This window comes from Sus scrofa, chromosome 17 (assembly GCF_054392235.1).
Source record: "Sus scrofa isolate SSC_HxYL_T2T_F1_AM1 chromosome 17, Sscrofa_HxYL_maternal_Yorkshire_Landrace_v2.0, whole genome shotgun sequence".
In the NCBI taxonomy this organism is placed as follows: domain Eukaryota; kingdom Metazoa; phylum Chordata; class Mammalia; order Artiodactyla; family Suidae; genus Sus; species Sus scrofa.
In genome coordinates, this window is record NC_139399.1 from 35,239,941 (window position 1) to 35,266,501 (window position 26,561).

The 26,561-nt window shown below is 48.4% G+C and overlaps 1 protein-coding gene and 1 long non-coding RNA gene across 27 annotated transcripts in view; both read left to right on the forward strand.

Annotated features, from left to right (window-relative positions):
* RIN2 (Ras and Rab interactor 2) overlaps nucleotides 1–26,561 on the forward strand; it is a 251,143-nt gene that overhangs the window by 129,068 nt on the left and 95,514 nt on the right. For all 26 annotated transcript variants that reach the window (XR_014832907.1, XM_085004574.1, XM_085004578.1 and 23 more), the window contains exon 3: nucleotides 7,706–7,798. Coding sequence is in view for 8 of the 26 variants with exons in the window: in XM_085004565.1 (XP_084860691.1) it covers nucleotides 7,742–7,798 (57 nt within the window). In the remaining 18 variants the exon portion in view is untranslated. The remainder of the gene's footprint in view (nucleotides 1–7,705; nucleotides 7,799–26,561) is intronic.
* On the forward strand, nucleotides 17,585–22,577 carry LOC146395218 (uncharacterized). The gene is made up of 2 exons (XR_014832913.1): nucleotides 17,585–20,052; nucleotides 20,093–22,577. It is a non-coding gene; the product is annotated as an uncharacterized LOC146395218 (long non-coding RNA).

Below are 26,561 nucleotides of genomic sequence, written 5' to 3' on the forward strand. Positions count from 1 at the left end.
CCTCACATCCCATCACCCACCAAGGCATCTTTCCTGGGATGAGCGGAGGTCCTCCCTCTCCTGTATTCATCTAGGAAATACCTACCCAGGCTGACATCTGCAAATTCTGTACTGGTTTGATGGGACTTTTTCTTTATCAGTGTGTGCTTTACTTTATTCCGAGATATTTTTAAAATTAATAGCTGATTTACAATATTATGTTTCAGGTGTACAGCAAAGTGATTCAGTTATATTCTTGTTTCAGCCACTTTTCCATGATAGGTTTTTACAAGATATTGAATCTAGTTCCCTGTGCTATACAATAGGTCCTAGTTGTTTATCTATTTTATATCTAGTAGTGTGTATCTGTTAATCCCAAACATCTAATTTATTCTCCCCCTGCCACCTTTACCTTTTGGTAACCTTAAATTTATTTTCTATGTCTGCGAGTCTGTTTTGTAAATAAGCCCATTTGTATCACTTTTTTTAGATTCTACACATAGGTGATATCATATGATATTTGTCTTTGACTTACTTCACTTAGTATGATAATCTCTAGGTCTGTCCATGTTGTTGCAAATGGCATTATTTTGTTCTTTTTTATGGCTGAGTAGTATTCCATTGTGTATATGGACCACATCTTCTCCATCCATTTATCTGTCAGTGGACATTTAGGTTGCTTTCATGTCTTGGCTATTGTGAATAGTGCTGCTATGAACATAGGGGTAAATATATCTTTTTGAATTGTAGTTTTATCTGGATATATGCCCAGAAGTTGGATTGCTGGATCTTATGGTAACACTATTTTCAGTTTTTAAGGCACCTCCATGCTATTCTCCATCATGGCTGCACCACTCTGTGTTCCCACCAATGGTGTAGGAGGGTTACCCCAAGATCTTTGAGTTAAGCCTTTGATAAGATGATGATAAATACCTCATAGTTCTGTCTGCTTCAGAGAACTCACAGTCACCTTTCTGAAGCTGTTCTGGTCAAAGCATAATTGATGGAAGGGAATATAAATCTATCCAAACTGCTTCAGAAGAGGGGACACTTATTGTCAGGATACAAGATGCCCTGGATGTTGGCACTGCCAGGCCTGATGGGAAGCCTAAAGCCATCAGCCTGAAGCCAAGAGTCAAGACTCTCCTTCCCCCACCGTCCATGGTCCAATGGCGTCTCAAATCTGCTCACTCAGAACACCTGTTCCTTGTAAGTTAGGCTGGCATATGGCTCACAATCGACAATCCAGCTTTCATGTGTAAGCACCTATCCTGTGACTCTCAACTGAGAATCTTGAGCAGAAGATTCTCCTTCATCTAAGAACAGCCAATGAATTACTGGCCAGGGTGTTATGACACGACTGGTTTCATCCAATCAGCTGAGAGGAATCACTCCTGCTACAAATCAGACAGGACCTGGGGCGGGGGCAGGTGCTCTGCTGGGGGTGTGGTGACACAGGCAGCTGTCCAGGTATGGAGAGAAAATCCATGGTGCTGGTGAGCGGGAAGAGTTCACCTCCCAGCTGGAGAAAACTCCCGAGTCAGCCAGCTGTGGCTCTGCTGGGAGTGGAGCATGACAGAGAAGCCAGACACCCGCATTTTATGCAAAAGTCCTGATTTTTGTCAAGTTGCCAGTTGCAGCAGATGTTGTCAGGCCTTCCTGTGTCCCTTGGGTGCTCAGCATTTCTGTGTGTGCTGGTCTGGTTTCCACCCGCAGCCTCGCCTGAGGGCTATCTTTGCCCCACCCCCACCACCAGGGTTGGGGATGGGGAGGTGTTGGAAGTGCTGGTGAACAAAGCCCCCAGCCACTGGGTGGTGGGAAGTTGGGGGGGGGGGAGGTTGGACAAATATCCCAGCTGCCAGGTCAGTGGGGACTACCTACTGGCTGTCTACACTGCTTGCTTGGTGATGTGCTTTGTGTTGACTGCCCTTCCTCCCCTGTGTCACATCCCTTCTCCCCAGCCAATGCATCCTGAAGGCACCTCTAATAAACAACCTGGACATGAATTCTTGACTCAGGGTCTCGAGATAATTTATTCACACTTTTTAAAAGTGTATTAGGAGTTGTCTATGGCTCAGCGGGTTAAGGATCCAGCGTTGTCGCTGCAGCAGCTTGGGTTTGATTCCTGGCCTGGGAACTTCTGCACTCCATGGGTGCAGCTAAAAAAGAGAAAGAAAAAAAAAAAAAAAAAGGAGTTCCCATTGTGACTCAGCAGTAACAAACCCGACTAGGATCCATGAGGATTCAAATTCCATCCCTGGCCCTGGTCAGTGGGTTAAGGATCCGGCATTGCTGTGAGCTGTAGTGTAGGTCACAGATGTGGCTCAGATCCTGTATTGCTGTGGCTGTGACGTAGGCTGGCAGCTGTAGCTCCAATTCAACCCCTAGCCTGGGAACTTCCATATGCCTCATGTGTGGCCCTAAAAAGCAAAAAAAAAAAAAAAAAAAAAAAAAGCAAAAAAAAGAAAAGAAAAAGAAAAAAGAAAAAGAATGTATTACTTAATCTATTTTGTTAGCAGTGTAAACTCAGTCCCAAGAGCCACCAGGTCAAAAACCTCCAATTAAGATTAACCACTTACGTAGACACTTTCACCATCATGGCCAGAGAACCTTGGAAGGAAAGCTGTAATCTCAGTGCACACAGGTTGACAATAAACCTGAGGGGACCTGGAGGGTGTGGCTTCCCGCCCAGTGTGTCCTTTGGGCTAAGGGCCAACAAGGTTGATGGGACTTCTTCCTTGTACGTGTGATCCCAGCACACGTACACCGGGTGTGAGCACTTACTGCATGGTGCTTTTCAAGTCAGGAGGTTAAAAGATACATACTTTTCGGGGGCTGCTGAAAGAGAATGACCTTGGGGTCACTGCATCATCCCTCTCATCCCTGTTCCGGGTGGGCTGAGTGCACCAGCCCCAGGGCTCAGGGCTCAGGAGGAGCTGTCCCCTAGGAGGGACAGGAAGAGCCAGAAGGCTAATTCTTGGATGGTCTGAGGGCTAAAATGAGGGCACTGGGTGGAAGGCGAGAGAAGCAGCCTCCCATCCCAGGAAAGAAGGAACTTCTAAGCACCGCTGCCCACGTGTGTCCAGGGTGCTTTCATCGCACGTGGTGAAGGTGTCCATGCCTGGGCTACCCTGGGCACCAGCGGAGTTTCTGCAGGTGGATGAGGCCAGAGCTTCTGTGAGACACCCATGTTCCAAGGATGCAAGGGATGGACCTCCCTGGAATTAGCCCCCCGGGACAGGCCAGTCCTGTGAGTGGCAGAAATGCGCAGTTTACCCCCAAGCACCTTGCTGAAAAAAGAAGAAAAATTATTATCCTCCATCACTCCTGACAATTAAGATAGCTAGTAGCACGGTTCCTGATTCTGTTTAAACTCTGCAATCAGGCAAGGGGCCTGGGAATGTAGTTCTTTGCTTCTGATTTCTTACCTCCCACAAATTAGTTTCTCTTTTCAATGAACAGTTGTCACGATCTTAAAAATGTTTTGGGAGTTCCCGTCGTGGCGCAGTGGTTAATGAATCCGACTAGGAACCATGAGGTTGCGGGTTCGATCCCTGGCCTTGCTCAGTGGGTTAACGATCCGGCGTTGCCGTGAGCTGTGGTGTAGGTTGCAGACGCGGCTCGGATCCTGCGTTGCTGTGGCTCTGGCGTAGGCGGGTGGCTACAGCTCCGATTCAACCCCTAGCCTGGGAACCTCCATATGCCGCGGGAGCGGCCCAAGAAATAGCAACAATAACAACAACAACAACAAAAAAGACAAAAGACAAAAAAAAAAAAAAATGTTTTGAAAAGTTCATCTGATGACTGAGAGCAAATCAATGCTGGTCAGTGGTACAAGATGCTCAGAGGGAAAAAAAAAAAAATTAAATTCACTCAAATCGTCAAGCCAGAGGCTGGAGTAGAGCTTTTCTGTCCAATTTGTACAATCCGTGGTAATACCAAGATAATTATGGAAATATTCAGAGATCTTTCCTGGATCCAGACACAGAACCGCCCCACTGGCTTATACCTCTTTGTAAAGATGAAAAGCACTTAAAAGAGAGGACCTGCTGTTATTGGAGCCACTCAGGGAACCAGGAGAAAAGGTGACACATTTCTCAGGACTGGCCTCAACCCGACAGGTCCCCAGGGGTGAGTCACTTTTTCCGACTTCAGTGAGTTTGACTGTGAAATGATTGGAGTAATGAGATCTTGTTTACCAAAGGACTGAGGCTACTTTGCCTCGCTTCATTCAACTGCTGGGAAAGAAGAAAGAAGGGGGTGATGAGAAAGCTGCTGTGGCCGACGTTCGCAGCAGCAGGTGATAAGAATCCACGACTTGCAGAAGCCGAGTTTGTTTTAAAGCAGACTAGTGAGTGGTGGGTGCCTGTGTGTACCTGCTTCTGCTTTGTGGCTTTGCTCTTGTGACCAGAAGTGGGTGCACTAGGAAGCGTCTAGGCTGACTCAGTAAGTCCAAGACGGGTAGGGAGGGGAGGAGGTCCCTCTCGGGGGAGAGACTACCTTGCCCAGATCTGGCCCCTGGCCAGTTAGAGCAAAAGCTGGTGTTTTGCCAGAGACTTAGCTCCGTGGATCAGTGAACTGGAAATCGGGTCCCGGGTGTCCAAGCCTCCATCGGCCAGCCTGCAGCCAAGGTCCAGGTGGGGGTGTCCCAGCGTCCGTCCTCAGCTGCTCCTGATGGAATGCACTGGAAAGCCAACCTGGAGCCCAGCCAGATGACTCTGCATTCTGGATGCTGAAATTCCAGGATGGACTTCACTTCCTTGGGTCACTCTTGGGGCCACATAGAAGCCACAGTGAGGCTTTCTCCAAAGTGGCCGAGTCGGGTGTCCAGGGAGAGAGGAATACTCACTTCCTGCCTTTGTCCTTTCGCTGGACTGCAGCAACTAGCTTCGTTTACATTCTTTCAGTGGTGTTATTGAAAAGGCTTGGCAGCTCCAAAGTGTTTGCAGTGTCCTTTAGTCCCATTAGGGCTTTCTCTCTCTCTCTCTCTGTCTCTCAATGTCTCTCTCCCCCTCTCTCCCTCCCTCCCTCTCTCTCATTCTCTCTCTCTGCTAGCTTTTAGCTAGCATCTGGAAAGATCCACTGGACCTGCTGGGCTCCTTGTTGGGGAATCCACTCTACCTTTCAAGAAAACCAGGAAAGGCACACGCTTCCACCGTTTAAGTCTGGAGGAATTTTACAGCCTCTCCAACTACGGTACCTTTTCTGTTTCTTAGTCTAGCCTGTTACTGGGATGGTTTCAGGATGAAACTGCTGGCGTAACCCCTGAAGGGTGAAGGGGTGGGAACCACCAATGGAAAAAAAAAGTCTCCTTTCAAATTGTATAAAATTTCTGCCCATGTTGAGTTAAGGTGTTAGAGGCTATGGTTTGGGAAGGAAACTAGTGCTGCTACAACAGGAAAGACCCGAAACCCAGACTTCTTCAGGGGCCCTTAAGAACTTCATTTTTAAAAATTTGAATGCTGTGTGATGTGCCATCCATTTGGATTTCATCCCGTGGGAAGGACCCGCCATGGCCCCTGGCAGCCTGCTCTTGTCACCTGCTCTCAGCTCCATCGTGGAGCGGCCTTTTCAAGAAGCAGAGATGCAGCGTGGTATCTTCTGGAAGAAAAGTGATGGACCTGCCCGCCCCACACGGAATCCACACTGGATGTTTCCTTGAGGACCCCTTAAGGTGGAAGTGTGCACGTGCATTCTTCAGGCAGCTAATTAAACATCAGCTCCTGGGATCCAGACTGCTCTGTGGTTATAGGCAAAATTCTCTGCTTGCCATGGCTCATCTGAAAGGGTTTGTACATGGAAAAGTTCCGAACAGAACAAAGAGACTTGGGTCTGGATGAGGAATAAAGTCTTGGCTCTCGCCGAGCCTTTCTGTAACTGCTATGCGATGTCAAATTCCTTGCCGAGAAAAAGCGTCTGGAAGAAAAAGAATTACAGGCATTAGGCTCAGTTTCAAGGAGGGATTTGCGTGTGTGTGTGTGTGTGTGTGTGTGTGTGTGTGTGTGTGTGTGTGTGTGTCTGGATTGAAACAGTTAATCATTTGCTTCCCAAGGTTACAGTGTGGCTGTGGTTGTGTTCCTTGTTCCGCACAGAGCACTGTGTTTCCTTCTGGAGTCGCTCCAGCCCGTGGACTTTGCTCATAAGTGATGGGCTTCAGAGGGCTCGGAGCTGGGGCGCTGTACAGCCCGAGAGCGTGACTCTCAGAGTCAGCAGGATCACAGTGGAGAGCTCACCGTTCGGAATGTTGACCTTCATCCCAGCAGGATTGCAAGTGGAAAGAGTCACAGGGGAGACACTGCGGAAACTTTAAAGGGACCAAGCCTCGGAGAAATGACCGAAATAGGTGACAGCTCCAGAAGGAGGGGTGGGTGTGTGCTGCCTGCTCCTTTTCTTAGCTGACATTCCATGGTCAGCGGAACCCCACCGTAAACATAAACAGAGAGGCAGTCATGGACTGAAACGTGCCTCGCTCCAAAGATCATTGCTTCCTAATGTATGCAGTTCTCTGCCAAATAATTGTGCTTCACCACTTGCTGAGATGTCCCTTGGTGCCCCTGCCTCTCTGTCCCCAGCTAATAATGAGACAGCCTCAGCAAATGGGCAGAAACTCCTGTGATTTGGGTGCCTTCCCACCCCACCCCTGCAGCTGAACCCCTTTTAACATCCACAGATATGTTTTCATTTAACTTCTTTTGTTGTCCTTCCACTGGGCGCTGGTTGTGCTTAGGATCAGCTACCTCTTGTGCCTGTTATGTGCGCTGGAAGGCGGCTTTGTAATTGTGCCTGGTCCTGGAAGCTGGTCCAGGAATGCTCGCCTGGGCATCCTCAGTACACGCTGGCTGAGGCGAGGCCAGCAGCCTGGGGGCGTGCGCGTGTGTGTGCTTGTGCGTGCGCACTCAATTGCGTGTGTGTGTGTGTGTGTGTGTGTGTGTGTGTGTGTGTGTGTGTGTGTGTTTTATTTAGAGGTGGACTTGGAAGGCGTTATAGCCGAGAGAAGATTATTGGATTATGATGCTCCAGTGAGGGCAATTCCAAGCTCAAATAGCCACAGTTATGATTCAGGATCAATCACGCCCTGAAATTCCCCTCTGCGTTCCAAAGTCCGCCTCCCACCCCCTGCGTCTTGCATTATCCTGGAGCTGCTTACGTGCTCTTTCTTACCCAAACTGATCTCTGTAAACAGGGACCCAGGATTTCAGCCCCATCTTTGGTTTCTCAGGAGAAAATAGAGGGGTTTCTTCCCAGTGCCCTCGTGTTGACCTTGCCTGGGGGGAGAGGGGCAGCAGAGCTAAGGATGACCTCACCCCATTCCTGCAGGATTTCCTGAGACATGGAAGGGCTCATTCTTCCGCTGTCCTTCCGTGATCAGCCTCCATGAGCCTCAGAGCAGATTATGGTGACATCTGATATTGTCCCTTTAGGACTTGAGCGTGAGGTCAAGCAAACCCACAAAGCAATCATTATGCTTTCCGCCCGTTCCAGAGAGCTTCTGCGTCAGCTGGAGGCACGGGAGGTGGGCCAGTGAGGTGGGGCACAGTCTAGGAACTGTGCTGTCTGAGGCAGGAAATCAGCCTGAAAAGAGATGGAAGGGCTTTGGTGGGAAAGAAAATGGCACTCTGTTGTTGATGGAAAAAGATCTTGGCAGGGCTGTTGTTGTGCGTGTTCTGTGGCTTAGAAAGGAGTTTCCTGCAGGCTGGACTAACCATTAAAAATATCTCTACCTCAGGAGTCCCAGACGTGCAGTGGAGCCTTGCCGGGGGAAATGTCAGCTTGGACCATGGGTGCCCGCGGTCTGGACAAGCGAGGAAGTTTCTTTAAGGTAAAAGGCGGCCCTGATTGGGGTGGGGTTGCTAATCGGTGGGGGGCGGGGGGGGGCCTTCCTCTCTGAGCCAGCTTTGGCCTGCAGCCTGCCTGAGCGGCTTCGAGCAACTCCCAGGTTTTACAGTAGCAACGGGCTTCTGTGAGTCAGTGCTTCCAGAAGGGGCTAGGACCCCAGGCTTGGGGAGTTGCCTGTGTGAGACAGTTGAGGCAGCCTTTCTTTGTCAGCTGCTCACCTGGTCCTTTTTCAGCTGGATGTTTCTTGATGGGAGCTGGACTTGGCATTCAAGTGACTCAGGGCGGCTTATGTGATTTACACTTTGCTTGATTCTGTGAATCACTTAAATGCTCACTTAAAAAAAGAGAACCACACACAGATGCCTGGGCCTTACTCTAGATGGGCTGGTTTTTTGGTTTTTGGGTTTGGTTTTGGCTTTCTGCTGGTATGTTTTATCAAACACCTCAGAGGCTAGAGAGAGCCAAGGCAGCATTATTAAACTGTACCACTTTTCGGAGTTCCCGTTGTGGCTCAGTGGGTAACGAATCCGACTAGGAACCATGAGGTTGCGTGTTCGATCCCTGGCCTTGCTCAGTGGGTTAAGGATCCGGTGTTGCCGTGAGCTGTGGTGTAGGTTGCAGACGCGGCTAGGATCCAGAATCCAGTGTTGCTGTGGCTGTGGTGTAGGCCGGCGCCTACAGCTCCGATTCGACCCCTAGCCTGGGAACCTCCATGTGCCGAAGGAGCAGCCCAAGAAATGGCAAAAAGACAAATAATAATAATAATAATAATAAAATAAAACTGTATCACTTTTCTACTCGCCTGCTGGTGTCACGGGGGTACCGTGCTAGCTTAATGAGATAAGATTCTCAATGAGTGTTTTCTGTACTCTATGTGTGTGTGTTTTAAATTAAGACCAGGAAATCATTTCTAATGCACACTTGGGAATTCGTTTTCTTCTTTTGGCCTTTGCCTTATGTTCTTTCATCCTCCCAACAACGCATCCTCTTTATAGAAAATTTGGAAATCACAGAATCGTGTAAAAGAGGAGGGATATGGAGGTCAAATGTGCAGGCAGATCTGTCATAGGCAGGTACTCACACCCCAGCTCTTTTCCTCAAAGGAGGAGTGGCATAGAGGCCTCTTTATTACTGAGGAAAACTGACCATATTTACTAGTTACCCACCCTGACGGGTTGTACATATATATTATTTCACATGTATGTGCTTCCTGTTTCTAAGAGACCACACCTGATTTATTGTCAATTCAGGGGAAAAAAAAAATCCATCAGGGAGTTCCTATCGCGGCTCATAAGAAACGAATCTGATTAGCATCCATGAGGACACAGATTCGATTCCTGGCCTCACTCAGTCGTGTAAGGATCCAGCGTTGCCCTGAGCTGTGGTGTAGGTTGCAGGTGCAGCTCGGACCCGGCGTTGCTATGGGCTGTGGAGTAGGCTGGCAGCTACAGCTCCAATTTGACCCCTAGCCTGGGAGCCTCCGTATGCGGTGAGTGCAGCCCGAAAAAGACCCAAAAAAAAAAAAATCCATCAGAAGAGCCTGCTGATAAAGCAAAGCCAAGTTCATTCAGGCAACTGCCGTCAGGACATGGGCCTATTGGAATCTAAGCAGAGGAAGGTCAGGAGGCACATTGATAGGATTTAGAGGTCCAGGTCCCGGTCTTTTCAGCGCTGTTTTTTTAAGGCAGAGAACTGATGGATTTCAGCAAAGTGTGTGGCATGGTAGTCAGAGTGGGAACATCGTTCAGAGTTGGTGGATACAGCAAGACATGGGTCTTAGCGAGTCTTGATGCATAACCCATGGATCAGCAAGCTGTTTTGCCAGGTGAGCAAACCCTTTGCCAGGACAGATGGCTTTGTAGGAATTTCCTGCCACAGACAGTGAAGTTATTTATTGGTTTACAATAACTTCCTGGAAGAAAGAGTTAAGTTGTGTTGACACAGATGGTCCTGATTCTCAGTCCTAAGAGCTAAGCTTTGTGGACATGGTCATCTCTGTTCCCAACCCCGTTTACTCGACTCGAATCAAAGCTGCATAACATCCACCACCAGAGGCACAAGAGGGACCCCTCAAGTGTCCGCTGGATCAGGGGCTCACCCACCAGGCTCCTGACTCATCTCCGGTTCCTGGATTCTGTCTTAGACTGAGATGTTCATTTCATCCTGATGGAAGGGATGAACCCAGCCCCCCTTCTCCCAAGGCACTGCCTGCATCAGCCTAAACACTGGCTCCTCCGTAATTAACGCCTTATGCTCAGGAAGTGTGGAGAGGCTGAAGCTCACAGAGTAGTTAGGTTTTCAAGTCCAAACCAAAGGAGAAAATTGAATAGAGTCACAATTGCCTTTGAAAATTCCCGAGGAAGGGGCCATGTTGGACCCAATACGACCTCCTGTTAAGTCCGATGTAGCCAGTTTTTCCTGCAATCCTGGGAAAATCTTGTTGTTGTTTTTATTTTTTATTTTTTTCAGTTTAATAGAGTAGTTAACTTGTATTTCTGAGCCATAAGCTATGAAAGAATCCATCAGACAAAGGTGAGAGACCTACCTGAACCACTGAGGGCAAGTCTGTTTCTTTATTCTCCTGAGCCAGATGCCCTAGAGGAAAACATGTGAAAAGTAGCCTGTACTGGGAGTTCCCGTCGTGGCTCAGCAGAAGCAAATCTGACCAGCATCCATGAAGACACGGGTTTGATTCCTGGCATTGCTCAGTGGGTTAAGATTCTGGCGATGCTGTGAGCTATGGTGTGGGTTGCAGACGAGGGTCAGATCTGGCGTTGCTGTGGCTGGGGTGTAGGCCAATGGCTACAGCTCTGATTCATCCCTAGCCTGGGAACCTCCATATGCCGCAGGTGTGGCTCTAAAAAGACAACCAAAAAAAAATAGGTGGCCTGCACTATGTAACTTGGTGTGTTCTGTAATTTTTTTTTTTTGGCAGAACTTAAATTGTTTCATTTATTAGATGCTCCAAGTAAATCATATCGTTGCCTTATACTTCTTTATAGACATTGTTCTTCTTTACTAATGTGGGTATTTCTTAGTCATTATGGAATAATCGTGTCATTAGCTATTATAATATTAGATAAATCATATTCTTCATTATCATTCATTATTCCATAATTTAGGCACGCAGTTATCCGCAAGGAAGGAGTCAGCTGCCCTTTGGACATTTAACACTGACTCCTTGGAAGTTTGTTGTAAAAATGCAAAAGTAGAGCTTGGCTTGGAGGTGGTTTGTCCCTCAGCACAGCCTGGGACCCGCTGGCTCTTGTTTTACTCCTCATGTTTTACATTCACGTGTATTGAGCTTCTGTGATCCACCAGGCTCTGTCCTAGGCCCCAGGGAGCGAAAGACCAGCAGCCATCCCTGACTTCATGGCACTTTCAGTCTGGCACCAAAGAAGGATATGAAACAAATAGAACATTAAACACTGAGGAGTTCCCATCGCGGCTCAGTGAAAATGAATCTGACCAGTATCCATGAGGACGCAGGTTCGGTCCCTGGCCTTGCTCAGTGGATTAAGGATCTGGCGTTGCTGTGAGCTGTGGTGTAGGTCACAGACGCAGCTTGGATCTGGCGTTGCTGTGGCTGTGCCATAAGCTAGAGACTACGACTTTGATTTGACTCCTAGCCTGGGATCCTCCATATGCTGCTGGTGCGGCCCTAAAAAAAGAAAAGAAAAAAGAAAAAAATAGTAAACATCTAATAGTAAGTCATAAGCAAAAACGGTGCTTCATGAAAGAAGTCAGAGGGCTCTAAGGAGAGATAACCTCATGCGGGGTCCTCTATCCTGAGTGAAGGTTGTATCTAGGGGTTCTGAGTGATGCTCTGGTGCCCCCACAGTACCACCCACCACCCATACCAGTGATGCCTCCATCTCTGGACCACATCACAAAGGGTGGGGCTTCTCAGTTACCTCCTGGGCTCACAGGTAGATTCCACGTGCTCACTATCCCATTCTTGGTTATGAGGCTCACGTGATTTGTATAAAGCATAGATTGTTGAAAGGCCATCACCAGACCTCATTTTTCAGCACTATCTTCCTCTGTCTGGTCTGTGCTTTTAAGCCAGAGTGCTAATCACTAGGAGCGAGCCTTGATTTATGGCATCCTGTCTGTCCTGGCTCTTGGAAATGACTCGGATGAGTTGCAGGGCACGAGGGTCCTGGAGAATGCGGATGGCCTGAGTGTTCTGAGTCAATGGAGGATGCCACATGGTTATTGTGTTTATGGAATCACATCCTGGAAGCCTGGCCACAGAAATCCTGTGCTGGACAAACACTGATCCACAGCCCTTCCCAGCCTCATTGCCCATGTTCTTCAACTACGTGTGAGAAACAGCATCTTCCTGCCCTATAAGCAAGGCAGGGGATGCCCTAGACAAGGCAGCAGAGTTACCTGCCCTGCAGTCCTAGAAGGGGGCACCTGTGGTTGTCAGATTTCAGGGATGTGTTGTGTCAAAGAGACAGTGTGAGAAAGATCTCATCTGGGCTGGAAGAGTTCGCGGTGGCCTGGCCGAGGGCAGAGAAGCTCAGCGTCATCCTGGATTCCTCCTTTTTCTGGATTCCATAGCTTCCCCACCCCTACCGCATCCTGGCACCCAGTGCTAGGAGATCCCCCTCAAGTCTTCACAATCCACCCCCTCTTCCCTTTCCCACACCCGCCTCCCTACTTATGGTCTCACTCTTTCATTTGTGGGCGCTACGCTGACACTCATCATCCATCTGCACCATCACAGAAACATGGATGGTTGGTTGGTTGGTTGGTTGGTCTTTCTTCCCAATGCTCATCCTTCCGTGTTGCCAGCCTGCTGACCCCGGCTCCATGCTGCGCCCAGGACCAGGTCCACACTCTTCACCTTGACATTTGAGGACTTTCAGGCTGTATGTCCACCTTCTCCCAACTCTTCCTCCACTGGTCCTGCCCCTGTGCCCTCACGGGTCTGCCCCTGTGGCCCGAACCGGCCACTGTCCTGACTCCAGTCCCTGCCCATCCTTCTTCCTCTCTGCACCCTCCACCCCCCGCCCTACCAGGCTCCCAGCTGCCCTTGCAGGCTGGCATAGACCCACTTTATCCACTGATAGTGGAGCTCACCTGGCCTGAGCTGGTGTCTGTCTGGTGGTGGAAATATTCTGTAGGCCTAGCTGTGGCCCAAGTGTGTGCCAGGAGGTCAACCTCGGTTCATAGCTCAAGCTCTGCCAGGAAGTATCTGTTCTGCCTTTTGTTGCCATGTCCTTGAACCCAAGGGGGATCCTCCTGTAGCCGAGAATGATGCCAGAAGAGGACCAGTGTGCCTCTCTCACTGACTGAGCAGTTCCACTTCCTTCCCCGACTGCCTGGGCGAGCCTGCCCTCACCAGCCCACAAGCCGGTACAGCTCCCTTGGCTGAGTGCCTGATTCCCTAGCCGCCCTTTACCTCTGAGACAGGGGAACTGTTGGTCTTAACTGACCAGGAAGAAAATGTGTTTGACCACAGGGACCCTGCTGTTCTGTGCCTCCAAACCCTCGTTCTTTACAGAGATGCCCTGAGCCTGGGCCCACAAACCACCTGAGGCATTTGAGGGCCCAGTTCAGCAGCAGAGGGTCAGTTAGAGAAATCCCCTTTGGGTCATTTTATATGGTTTGGATAGCAGGTGCATCACCAAAAAAAAAAAAAAAAAAAAAAAAAAAGTGCAGTTCCCATCATAGCTCAGTGGTTAACCAATCTTGACTTGCATCCATGAGGACACAGGTTCCATCCCTGGCCTCGCTCAGTGGGTTAAGGATCTGGCATTGCCATGAGCTGTGGTGTAGGTTGCAGATGTGGCTCAGATCCCAAGTTGCTGTGGCCCCAACATAAGCTGGCGGCTACAGCTGATTGGACCCCTAGCCTGGGAACCTCCATATGCTGCGGGTGTAGTCCTAAAAAGACAGAAAGCCAAAAACAAACAAACAAATAAAAAACAGGTGCATCCCATTTGACCTTCAGAAACAGAAAGCCTGTGATTATAGTTCAGAGAAGCCATAGAATGGCTGTCTGGAACTGTGAAGAGAAGAGGGGTGTCCAGCTTTGAAGAAGCCTAATTGCTAAGATCTGGCTCAATGTGATACACTGGGAGTGATGGCTTAGATCACTCTGACTTCCCTTAACTGTCGGTCCCTCCCCAGCATTGGAAAAGTTATTGTGTTTTCAGAAATTCTGTCTGCAGGCAAATGTTCAAACATCCATAATGGGCTTATCTCAGGCCTCAGGGATTCCCAGCATTTAAGTTTTCAGATCATTCTTTGTGGGGAAAGTCATTTCACTGAAGACACAGCCCCAAGCCAAGAAGTCACTGAAGTGTAACGGTGGACAGAGATGGCAGGGGCTTCAGAAAAATCATGGATGGAACCAAATCCACATTTATGTCACATGGATCTGTAGATGCGAGCGGGGCACCCTTGATTTCCCAGAATCCCCTGGACAATGGATGGACATCACATCACATGCATGTCCAGGGAGGCACCTCTGAGCAGGAAAGGACTAAGTACCCTACTGTGGAAACAAAATAGCAATTAGAGATTTGGTCAGAGTGATCAATGTATTGCTAATTATTCGTAATAATATTGCAAGGCAACCTGACATCAGTGTTGGGTAGGTCTTTTCTTTCTTCCTAGATACTTATACCTGGAGAGGTCTTAGAACAGTATTCTCCCATAAAATACAAAGTAAGCTGCAGGTATCATTATAAGTGTTCTGGTAGTCGCAATAAAAAAAAAAAAAAAAAAAAAAAGTGACGAGGAGTTCCCGTCATGGCTCAGTGGTTAACGAATCCAACTAGGAACCATGAGGTTGTGGGTTCGATCCCTGGCCTTGCTCAGTGGGTTAAGGATCCGGCGTTGCTGTGAGCTGTGGTGTGGGTTGCAGATGCAGCTTGGATCCCGCATTGCTGTGGCTCCGGTGTAGGCCGGTGGCTACAGCTCCTATTCGACTCCTGGCCTGGGAACCTCCATATGCCACAGGAGCAGCCCAAAAAATGGCAAAAAGACCCCCCCCCCAAAAAAGTGACGGAGCTCCCTTTGTGGCGCAGCAGAAATAAATCCGACTAGGAACCATGAAGTTGTGGGTTCTATTCCTTGCCTCACTCAGCCAGTTAAGGATCTGGAGTTGCTGTGAGCTGTGGTGTAGGTTGCAGATGCAGATCGGATCCTGCAGGGCTGTGGCTGTGGTTGTGGTGTAAGCCAGCAGCTGTAGCTCTGATTAGACCCCTAGCCTGGAAACCTCCATATGCTGGAGGTGTGGCCATAAAAAGCAAAAAAATAAAAATAAAAAAGTGAAATTGATTTTAATAATATATTTTATTTAGGAGTTCCTGTCATGGCTCAATGGTTAACAAATCCGACTAGGAACCATGAGGTTGTGGGTTCGATCCCTGGCCTTGCTCACTGGGTTTGGGGATCTGGTGTTGCCATGAGCTGTGGTGTAGGCTCAGATCCCGTATTGCCGTGACTCTGGCGTAGGCCTGTGGCTACAGCTCCGATTAGACCCCTAGCCTGGGAACCTCTATATGCCGTGGGGGCCGCCCTAGAAAAGGCAAAAAGACAAAATATATATATATACATATTTTTAATTTACTTAGTATTTATAAAATATCATTATGTCAACATGTACTCAATATAAAAATAGTAATCGTGTATTTTACAATTTTTTTTGGTACCACACCTTTGAAATCCAGTGTGTATTTTACACTGAGGACGTCTCAATTCAAACTAGCAGCATTGCAAGGACTCACTGGCCACTGTATTGGATAGTGGAGGCTTCCATTTTATCTAGTCCAAATCTCCATCTTTTACAGGTGGGGAAACTGAGGTCCAGGGAGGTTGGAGTGCCAGGAGCTGGTTAGTCCACAGCAGGGGTGGAAATTGGACCTGGCCTGACTTTTTCCTGCAACGCCCCCACCCCGACCCTGTGTGGCCCTCCTGAGGGCTCCGCTCTGATTGCTTTCCCCCTTCTCGGGTGAGATCCCCCAGAAAGCTCCATCTGGAGAGGTCCGGGGGCATCGGTCATGGGGACAGCAGCCTCTCCCTGGCCTTTTGTGGGTACATATGCATGTCTTGCACCATTTGCTCCAAATGCCTCTGGAACACAGATCAGGTTCCACCCCTACCCCCAACCCAGGGCGTGACTTTCTAGGAATGTCATGAATATTTTGCTTCTTTTTTTTTTTTTTTTTTTTTGCTTTTTAGGGCTGCCCCGCACCTGGAAGTTACCAGACTATGGGTCAAATCTGAGCTATAGCTGTTGGTCTGTGCCACAGCCACAGCAACATGGGATCTGAGCTGAGTCTATGACTTACACTACAGCTCACAGCAACACTGGATCCTTAACCCACTGAGGGAGGCCAAGGATTGAACCCACATCCTCCTGGATACTAATTGGATTTGTTTCCAGTGCACCACAATAGGAACTCTGTCATGAATATTTTGGACAGCAATTCCTATTCATGTTTTTTTAAAAGCAATGGATTTCATGGTTTTATAGGGTAATTTTTCCAGCACATTTTGGCCACCTGATATTAAATGTTGCCTATTGGGCCTCAACACATTCTCACTTGCTTCAAGAAACTTTGCCTTTTATTTTATTTTATTTTGGCCACACCCACAGCATGTGGAAATCAAACCTGTGCCACAGCAGCGACCCAAGCCACTGCAGCAACAAAGCTGGATCCTTCACCCACTGCACCACCAGGGAACTCCCAGGAACTTTCCTTTTAAACCTCAGGAGTGAAACAGATTTCCCCCAGCTCCCCTCAACTACACATTTCTCTATGCCTACGTGTAACTCTGAGTTTTCATAATTAAGGGGAAAAAAGTTAAATCATGCCATAGAAAATGGACATCTCGGAGTTCCTGTCATGGCTCAGTGGTTAACGAATCCGACTAGGAACCATGAGGTTGCAGGTTTGATCCCTGGCCTTGCTCAGTGGGTTAAGGATCTGGCATTGCCATGAGCTGTGGTATAGATCGAAGACACGGCTCGGATCCCGAGTTGCTTTGGCTGTGGCGTAGGCCAGAGGCTATAGCTCCGATTAGACTCCTAGCCTGGGAACCTCCATATGCCACGGTTTGGCCCTAGAAAAGGCAAAAAGATGTAAAAAAAGAAAAGAAAAGAAAAGAAAATGGACATCTCATACAGTATAAAATGAGCACTGTGTCAAAGCTTCATTCAAACCATGCAAGAATGCAGGAGGCCAGTGTAAAGCTGGTTCAAAGAACACTTGGACAAATGGTGTGTTTGTAGTTGACTTAAAAAGTCATTCTGTAATGAGTTTGCTAAGTTAAAATCAAAACTAGTGATAGTCCTGCAGGACAATAAAACTCTAACCTTTAGGGTAATCTCTCTCTCTCTCTTTTTTTTTTTTCTGAACAGAAATCTCCAGGCTGATAGATAACTATGGTGCCTTGAGCCCTTTAGTAACAGCACAGTCAAAAACATGTTAGATAAATAGTTAAATAATCTTTAGATGACCTTGTTAAACAGTGCTGGAGCATAACAATGAAAAGATGTTCTTGGGAGTTCCCATTGTGGCTCAGCAGATTATGAACCCAACTAGTATCCATGAACATGCAGGTTCAATCCCTGGCCTTGCTCAATGGGTTAGGGATCCTGCGTTGCTATGAGCTGTGGTATAAGTCACAGATGCAGCTCGGATCTCATGTTACTCTGGCTATGGTGTAGGCTTAAAGCTGCAGCTTCAGTTTGACCCCTAGCCTAGAAATTTCCATATGCTGCAGGCGTAGCCATAAAAAAAAAATTAAAAAAAAAGATGTTCTCAAAACAAAAGCATCTTCCACTTGGAATTTCACCACTTTCTAATAACAACCCTTGGGTAAAGGGCGAAATATAAACTAGAATTATTGAATTTCGTTTAAAAAGATAATCAAAACACTATCTGTCATAATAATGGCACAAATATAAAGCAGCAGTCAGAGGAAAATTCATAGCACTGAACACTTAATCAGAAAAGACATGCCCCACCCACCTTTTGACTTATTTCTAAATTTTAAATAGCATTTCTTAACAATTAACACTGAGATAGGGGTTCCCCTGTGATGTAGCAGATTAAGGATCCCCTGTTGTCACTGCAATGGCTGGGGTCACTGCTGTGGTGAAGATTTGATACCTGGCCCAGGAACTTCTACATGCCATGGGTGTGGCCAGGAAAAAAAAAAAAAAAAACACTGAGATGGCTTATTCCCTACCCCTTCTACCTCTCCCTCCCTTATACCCAGATTTATCCAGCCAGGGTTTGTGTCTCAAAAGAGTGAATTTTATCAATGAGGTTGTAGAAATAAGGGATCACTTGATCTAAATTGATTAATTTCAGTACCATTAGGGGAGGAACTTCCTGTTATGAGGCATCATGGCAGTATAAGTAGCATTGACCTCTTGGCTCTTTTTCATGCTGTGGGGCCCTCAGGATGCTGTTTTGGATGGTGCTCTGATTCGTAAAGTCAACTGACAGAACCCTTGCCCGTGTGGCGGTCACCAGTCGGTTTGGTGAACGGAGGTGAAGTGGATGGAGGCTCATTTTCCTAGATGATACCCTTTCCAATGTCTTTACATGGTAAACAGAAAACCACTTTCACAGCAAAATCTAAAGCTGTGTTATCTATTGCTACGTAACTAATTACTCCAAACCTTAGCGACTTGAAGCCATCAGCATATCTAAGAGTCTCTGCAGGTCAGAATCTGATGTAATTTAACTGAACGCCCCCAGCCCAGGGTTCTTCTGAGATCACAACCAGGGTTGTCAGCCAGGCCTCAGTCTCATCGGAAGGCTTGATTGGTGGGGAACCTACTTCAAAACTCACTCGGTGGGTCTTAGTCCCTTGCCACATAGGCCTGTCCACAGGGCTGGCTTCAGGACGTGGCAGGTGGCTTCCCCCAGGGCAGGTGATACAGGAGAAGCTGGGAGAAATGAAAGCCACAGTCTGTTTAGAACCTAATCTTCAATGTGATACCCCATCCCTTCCGTCATATTCTGTGCCCTAGAAGCCAGTCAAGTCCAGCCCTCACTGAAGGGATGTCATTTGAGTATGTGAATGACCAGGACACAGGGCACCAGGGGCCTTCATAGAGACCGAAAGATAGCAAAGCAACATAGTCATAAATTTAAAAACCTGCAGGGCCAGACAGAATGATGGGAAATGCATACATGGGCTTGGTGTTGGACAGGAGTTGGGGGGCAGGAGGCTTCTAGGAGGGGAAGGGCTGCTAACTCAGTTCCAACCAGTCATTGTCACAAAATAATGAATGTGGGTCCTCTGACATTTTCCAAGAGAGGCCAGCGATCCAGATTTTCATGTAAGAGGATCCCAATTTTAAAAGCACTAGAGGGAGTTCCCGTCGTGGCGCAGCGGAAATGAATCCAACTAGGAACCATGAGGTTGCGGGTTCAATCCCTGGCCTTGCTTATTGGGTTAAGGATCCAGCATTGCCATGAGCTATGGTGTAGGTCGCAGATGCGGTTTGGGTCTGGCGTTACTGTGGCTCTGGTGTAGGCCGGTGGCTACAGCTCCGATTAGACCCCTAGCCTTAGAACTTCCATATGCTGCGGGTGCAGCCCTCAAAAAGACAAAAGACAAAAAAAAAAAAAAAAATTAAACAATAAAGGCACTCGAGGATGAAGGAAAACGCATGGGAGGCCTGGCTCTGGCCCGTGGTGTGAACTCTTGAACTCTTGTTTAGTTGAGACCATCCGTGCAGAAAGCTCAGCCTCCTCACACTGGTGGCCTCCCAGAGGCCCCTGGGTATGTAGGGGAGGCAGACGCCCCACTTCTGATTGTCCTGGGGGCCTCCTGTTCAGCAGTGATGGAGCCTGTGAGTTCTACCTAAGCCCTGGGAGATGATGGCTTGTCCACGGATGGACCAAGGGATAGCAGGGAGATGGGCAGCAAGTTTCTCTGGGGCTTACAATGGCGGCCGGGGTCAGCCCACAGTCACCTGAGTCCCTGCACAGGAACCTTAAGTTGTAGAGACCTTCCTCCCATGTTTAGGAACATCTTCTGTTAGCTGATGGCGTACTGAGAGCCCAATGTCCCAGGTAGAAAGGGGTCAAGGGGGGAACTAGCGTGGGAGGGTGTCTTCTTCCTCCTTTGTCTGACCTTCGAAAAAGGAGAATGGCCTCTAATTCTTCTTCGAAAAAGGAGAATGGCCCACCTGCCTGTAATTCCAACTGGAGATTCCTTTGAGTTTGTAGTTGCCCTTACTGGCAGGAGGTGATTCCTTTGAGTTTGTAGTTGCCCTTACTGGCAGGAGGTGATATGATACCATCAGTCATTCACAACTTAGTATAAACTAGGACTTTCTGAACTGCTAGCTGAGACCAGAGAGGAAGTTTGAGTTCCTGTATATTGAGGAGGAGGGGATGGAAAAAGGTAAATTGGGATCTCCAAGGGGAAGAACAGGACTCAGGAACCCATGGTAGGTAGGCTGAGCAGCCCAGGCACTGGTCACCCAGAGTGGAAAGGGTGTCAGCAGGTGGTCAGTGAAGATACAGATGAGCCCGTCTCCTGGACAGTCTCTGAGCACCATTGCCCTGATCCTGGAGGCTGTGTGATTCCTCTCAGGCCATTTTTTAGAATGCATCTTCCTTCACCACCGAAAGAAAACTGTTTCTCTCCTCATAGCACTGCTGACACCAAAGGTGTAGGCTTTTTCCACACCAGCCACTTCTCCAATTCTCTGTGGACACCAGTGGGTGTCCTATAGTTTAATTCAGTTCTGACACTAACTCCCCAGAGTCAGCACAGACACACCCCCAGGTTAAGGGTTCAGTCCCACAGGACTGCCCCCCTACTTCGGATGCCAATTTAAGTAATGGGTCCCCAGGTCACCCACACTTCTGTCCATTTCGTCCTTAAGTTCAGTACAGGCAGACCTCGGAGACATTGCGGGTTCAATTCAAGAACATCGCAATAAAGCAGATATCCCAGTAAGCGAGTCATGCCAACTTTTTGGTTTCCCAGTGCATATCAAAGTTATGTTTACACTAGCCTAGAGTCTCTTAAGTGTGCACTAGCATTGTGACAAAAACAACCTACATACCTTAATTTAAGAATATTTTATTGCCGAATTTTGCTAACCGTCATCTGAGCCTTCAGCAGGTCGTAATCCTTTTGCAATAGTAGCATCAAAGATCTCTGATCATCAATCACTGTAACAATAGAATAGTAATGAAAATGTCTGAAATACTGCAAGAATTGCCCAAATGCGACCCAGAGACACAGAGTAAGCAAATGCTTTGGAAAAATGGCACCGATAGATTGCTCAATGCAGGATTGCCACAAACTGTCCATTTGTAAAAAATGCAATATGTGCAAAGCACAATAAAGCAAAGTGCAGTAAAATGAGCTCTAAGCTCTGAGGTCTGCCTGTAATTTGCTACATAGCAGTGGTTGCAGAACTCAGGAAGCGCTTTATTTACTATTCCCTGTGTATTGTAGAGGATATTGGAAAGGATACACATGAACGGGCAGATGAAGGGGTACATAGAACAGGATCTGAAAGGGTCCCGAACACAGGAGCCTCGTCCCTGTGGAGCTTGGGTGTGTCACCCTCTCAGCTTCACCAACCAGAAGCTAGCTCTCCAAACCCCTCCGTTAGAGTTTTTATGGAATCATTCCGTTGGTGTGATCGGTTAAATCATGGGCCATTGGTGACTAGCTCAATCCCCATCCCTTCTCCCTTCCCAGTGGGGTGGGATGGGGCTGGAGCTGAAAGTAGCAATCCTCTAATCATGTGGTTGGTTCCCCTGGCAACCAGTCCACAGCCTGAAGCCTTCTGGGGCTTCCAGCCACCGGTCATCATTGACTTAAAACTCAGGCGCAGTTGAAAGGGGTTTGCAATGATTGGCATGTGCACACCGAGGTATATGGAATGTTTGGCCAGCGGGGACCTGCTGTAGAGCACAGGAAGCTCTACCCAATATTCTGTGATGGTCTATATGGAAAGAGAATCTGAAAAAGAATGGTTGTGTGTATATGTATAACTGCATCACTTTGTTGTACTGCAGAAATTATCACAATATTGTAAATCAACTATACTTCAATAAAACGTAAAAAAAAAAAAAAGTAAGTAAGTAAAGAAAGGGGTTTGGAGTTCCTGTTGTGACTCAGTGGGTTAAGAATGCGACTAGTATCCATGAGGATGTGAGTTCGATCCCTGGTCTCGCTCAGTGGGTTAAGGATCCGGTGTTGCCACAGCTGCAAGTGAGGGTCACAGATGTGGCTCAGAGCCTACTTTGCGGTGGCTGTGATGTAGGCTGGCAGCTGTAGCTCCTATTTGACCCCTAGCCCAGGAACTTCTGTGTGCTGCAGGTGCAGCCCGAAAAAGAAAAAGAAAAAAGAAAAGAAAGGGGTTTGCAATGAATAAAACAGGGCACTCCCATCACCTCTAGCACTCAGGAGATCCCAGGGGTTTTAGGAGCTGGTTCAGAGACTGAATATATATTTCTCATGATGTCACAGGGGTGCAGTAATTGAGGAGTTCCCATGATGGCTCAGGAGTTAAGAACCTGATGTCGTGTCCATGAGGATGCGGGGTCGATCCCCGGCCTCGCTCAGTGGGTTAAGGATACAGTGTTGCCATGAGCTGTGGTGTAGGTCACAGATGTGACTCGGAGCCTGCTTTGCTGTGGCTGTGGCTGTGGCGTAAGCCAGCAGCTGTAGCTCCTTTTTGACCCCTAGTCCAGGAACTCTCCATATGCCGCAGGTGCAGCTTGAAAGAGAAAAAAGAAAAGAAAGGGGTTTGCAATGAATAAAACCAGACACTCCCATCACCTCTAGCACTTAGGAGATCCCAGGGGTTTTAGGAGCTGGTTCAGAGACTGACTATATATCCCTCATGATGTCACAGGGGTGCAGGCAGGACAGGTGTGGTTGAGACATGCCCATCTGTGAAGGGAGACAGACTAGGTCTCAGCCCAGTTTTGTGACCTACTTCCTGTGTGACTTTGAGTGACTTAACCTCCTGGGCCTGTTGCCTCACCTGGACATTGAGGATCAAGGCACCTCCCTCCCTCATAAGGCTGCTGGTACATGAATTCATGCCATCGTCCCCAAGATACATTCAGTGCCTGGTACATAACAGTGGTCCAGAGGTCACCGGCCCCCTGGGTGCTTGGCCAGGCTGCGTCCCCCTGTGAACTTGCCCTGGTTTGGTTGGGCCATGGGTGTCTTTGCAGACACCGACTCCCTTGAGCTGGGTGAAGGGGAGCAAGTCTGGGGAAGGCTTTGCCCTCTGCCCCGTTTCCATTTGCTTGGCTGTTAAGCCAGGGGCTTCCGCAGGGAAGATTTCCTTTCCTGAACTTCACGGATAAGAATCCCCGTGGGTTCTTCTTAACATGGAAATTCTGGGCCCTCTTATATCCATTAAATCAGAACCTCCAGGGGAGGGAGAGGAAGCCTGCAGCTTTAACAAGGGCCCCGTTGATTCCTGTTTTGGGGGGAGGCTGGGAGATGCCACGTGCCCAGGTAGGCCCGTCCAGGTGAGATGCTGAGTCTGTGTCTCTGCATTGGCCTGCATATTAAGTAAGTGAGGAGTTCCCATTGTGGCTCAGCAGGTTAAGAACCTGACACAGTGTCCATGAGGAGGTGGGGTCGATCCCTGGCCTTGCTCAGTGGGTTGAGGATCTGTCATTGCTCCAAACTGCAGTGTAGTTTGTAGGCACGGCTCAGATCTGGCATTGCTGTGGCTGTGGCATAGGCTGGCAGCTGCAGCTCCCATTCGACCCCTAGCCCAGGAATTTCCATGTACCACAAGTGCAGCCCTAAAAAGAAAAAAAAACGTAGTTGATACTTGAAATGTGGTCCCCAAATGGCAGCGCTGACATGTTCTGGAGTTTGTGAAGGAGGTTTTCAGAGTGTGGTGCTGGCTGCCAGCGCCAGCTTCACCTGGGAGCTTCTTAGAAATGCAGACTCTTGAATTCCACGGAGACTTAGGGAATCAGGCACTGGGGTGGGGGTGGGGGGGCTTCTGGTCTGTGTTTGAACAGCTGCTCCCCGCCCCCCCCCCACCCAGGGGAGTCAGGCTTGAGAGCCTCTGCTCTTTGCCCTAGATTTAAAAAAAAAACAAACAAACAAAAAAAAAAAACAAAAAAAAAAAACAGTGCAAATTGCTTTTGTGTTTATTTATTTATTTTTGCTTTTTTTAGGGCCGCACCAGTGGCATATGGATGTTGCTATTCTAGGGGGTAGAATCGGAGCTACGGATCAGCCTCTACCACAGCTCACAGCAACGCCAGATCGCCAACCCACTGATTGAGGCTGGGGATCGAACCCGTGGATGCTAGTCGGATTTGTTTCTCCTGTGCCCCAGCTGGAACTCCCGTGCCCCCGATTTGAACGAGTGAACAAGACAATACAAAGAGCATAGAAATGGCTGCACTCTGGGCCTGGCTCCATGTCCCATCTGGGAAAAGAGTGTAACATCCCCTTCCTGGTGGAGGTGGGAGTTCAGACGTGGTACCTGGTGATTTCACCCGCTCAGTCTCTGTAAGCCTTGGTATTCCTGCCACTGTCTGATAAGATGTTCTGGTTTTTTCTGTCTACTTTCCCACTCCACGCCCATGTTTTCTTTGCTCTCTCAAAAGCGGCTGCGTGCAGACACTGCGGAGGTCCTCAGAGCCAGGAACGACTCACGTGCCCAGAAGCCACACTGCCCACCAAACTGCCGACACCTGCCCACAGGTGCCTGGACATTCTTTGAGCTAAGATTCAGAGATGTGGGCTCCTCTCCTCTCCAGGGAAAGTTGGGGGGAAGCGAACTCAAACTCTGTTGTTGGTCTACACTGCCTTTCGCCAGAGGAGCAGAAGAACAAACAGAAGCCACATGTCCTGTGCCAAATGCCTGGCCTGTTGACAGATCTGCTGTCTTGGTGCCACTTCATAGGCACAGCCCGCCTTCCTCCTTATGTAGCCACTTAAAATGTATGCTTAATTTCACAAATCCTCTTCCAGGCCTGTTCCGAGCACTTTAAACCCATTGATTCGGTTAAGCCTCCCACTGTCATTCTGCCCATCTTACAAGGGAGGAAACCAGGACTTGGAGGGGGTTAGGAAACTTGCCCACAGTCGTACCATTTGTCAGTTCTATGGTGGTTCCGTGGTGATTGTACTTCAACTTTGAGGAAATTTCATAGAGATGGGACCTAGCACCTGCAGGGCCTTAAATCATCGGCCTCAGGGAATTCCCATTATGATTCAGTGTTAACAAACCCGATGAGTATCCATGAGGATGCAGGTTCGACCCCTGGCCTCACTTGGTGGGTTATGGATCCGGCGTTGCTGTGAGCTGTGGCATAGGTCACAGATGTGGCTTGGATCCTGCATTGCTGTGGTTGTGGTGTAGGCCAGCAGCTATAGCTCCAATTAGACCCCCCTAGCCTGGGAACTTCCATATGCCGTGGGTGTGGCCCTAAAAAAAAAGACAAAACAAACAAACAAACAAAAAAAAAACTTGGCCGTAGGCCTTGGCCAGCTCCGAAATGACCTCCTCTTTTTCTGTGTCATCTCCCTGTATTGAACACTATGGAGAGGTCAGCCTAACTCTTCTTTCTCACTCTTCACCTCCAGCTGTCCTCTGCTGGCCACTCACAGCTGTCCCTTTCAGATGGCTGCTCTCAGAGTTTCCTGCCTCCAAAAGGGGGGATCGTCTCTTTTCAAAGACCCCCAGGAACACGTCAGACAGAGTCAGGATTGATTTCCTGGCTCGCCACACCCGAGGGGGAAGACAATGGAAGAACAGTGGACCAGGGGGCTCACAGTCAGAGGAAGTCGGGAGGGGCCCAGTGTAAGATTTGGGCTAATTCTAAGAAGGAAGTGCTGCAGATTTGGCCAGTAAAAATACAGGATACCAGGAGTTCCCCAGTGGCTCAGTGGGTTAAGGATCAGGCATTGTCACTGCTGTGGCACAGGTTCAGTCCCTGGCCTGGGAACTTCCACATGCCACAGTCACAGCCAAAAAGAAAAAAGAAAAAGAAAAAAAAAGCAGCAGAATTTGAATTTCACATATAGCATAAGTACATCCTATGCAATATTTGGGACATCCTTATACTACAAAATTATTATTTATCCAGAATTCAGATTTAACCAGGCATCCTGTCTCTTATCTGGCAACGCTGCAGGGGGATTCAGGTGTCATCAGGAAGCGAGGCAATCTGGCGGTTGGGTAGCTTAATAATTTTTATCCAGGAGACAGGAGGGAACTCCTGTCCACGTGGGAATTTCCATTTGCTGCAGGCGCAGCCCCAAAACAGTAAATAAATAAATAAATAAAGTGCCCCCGACTTGGGGAAATACTTGTGGGAAGGTCATGGCTTTGCAGGTCTGAGAGCCCTGGCTGCCAAGCCCTGTCGATCCACTACCACCTGCCTGACTTGGAACCAACTCTCCAAGCCTTGGTTTCCTAACATCTTGAAATGGGGTTGAGAAAAGCCCTGGATGTGGCGCTGGGGGGATGTGAGGATTCCATGACGGGTGGGTGGTACCTCACTGATATAGCTGCCCTTGGCCGAAGTTGGCTAGCATGGTGTTTCTCTTTCTTCCCTGTAAGGTGTCCCCTGGCCATCCTGAGACTTTCTGTCGTCCTTCACCGCTTATAGTCCTGTCCCTTCAAGACCTGACCAGAGTCGCCCAAAAAGCATCATGTACTGGTTGTGCATCTAAGCACTGCGGGAAGCTTTCAGGGTTATCAGGGAGACGGGGGAAGGGACCCTCTGGTAACTAGA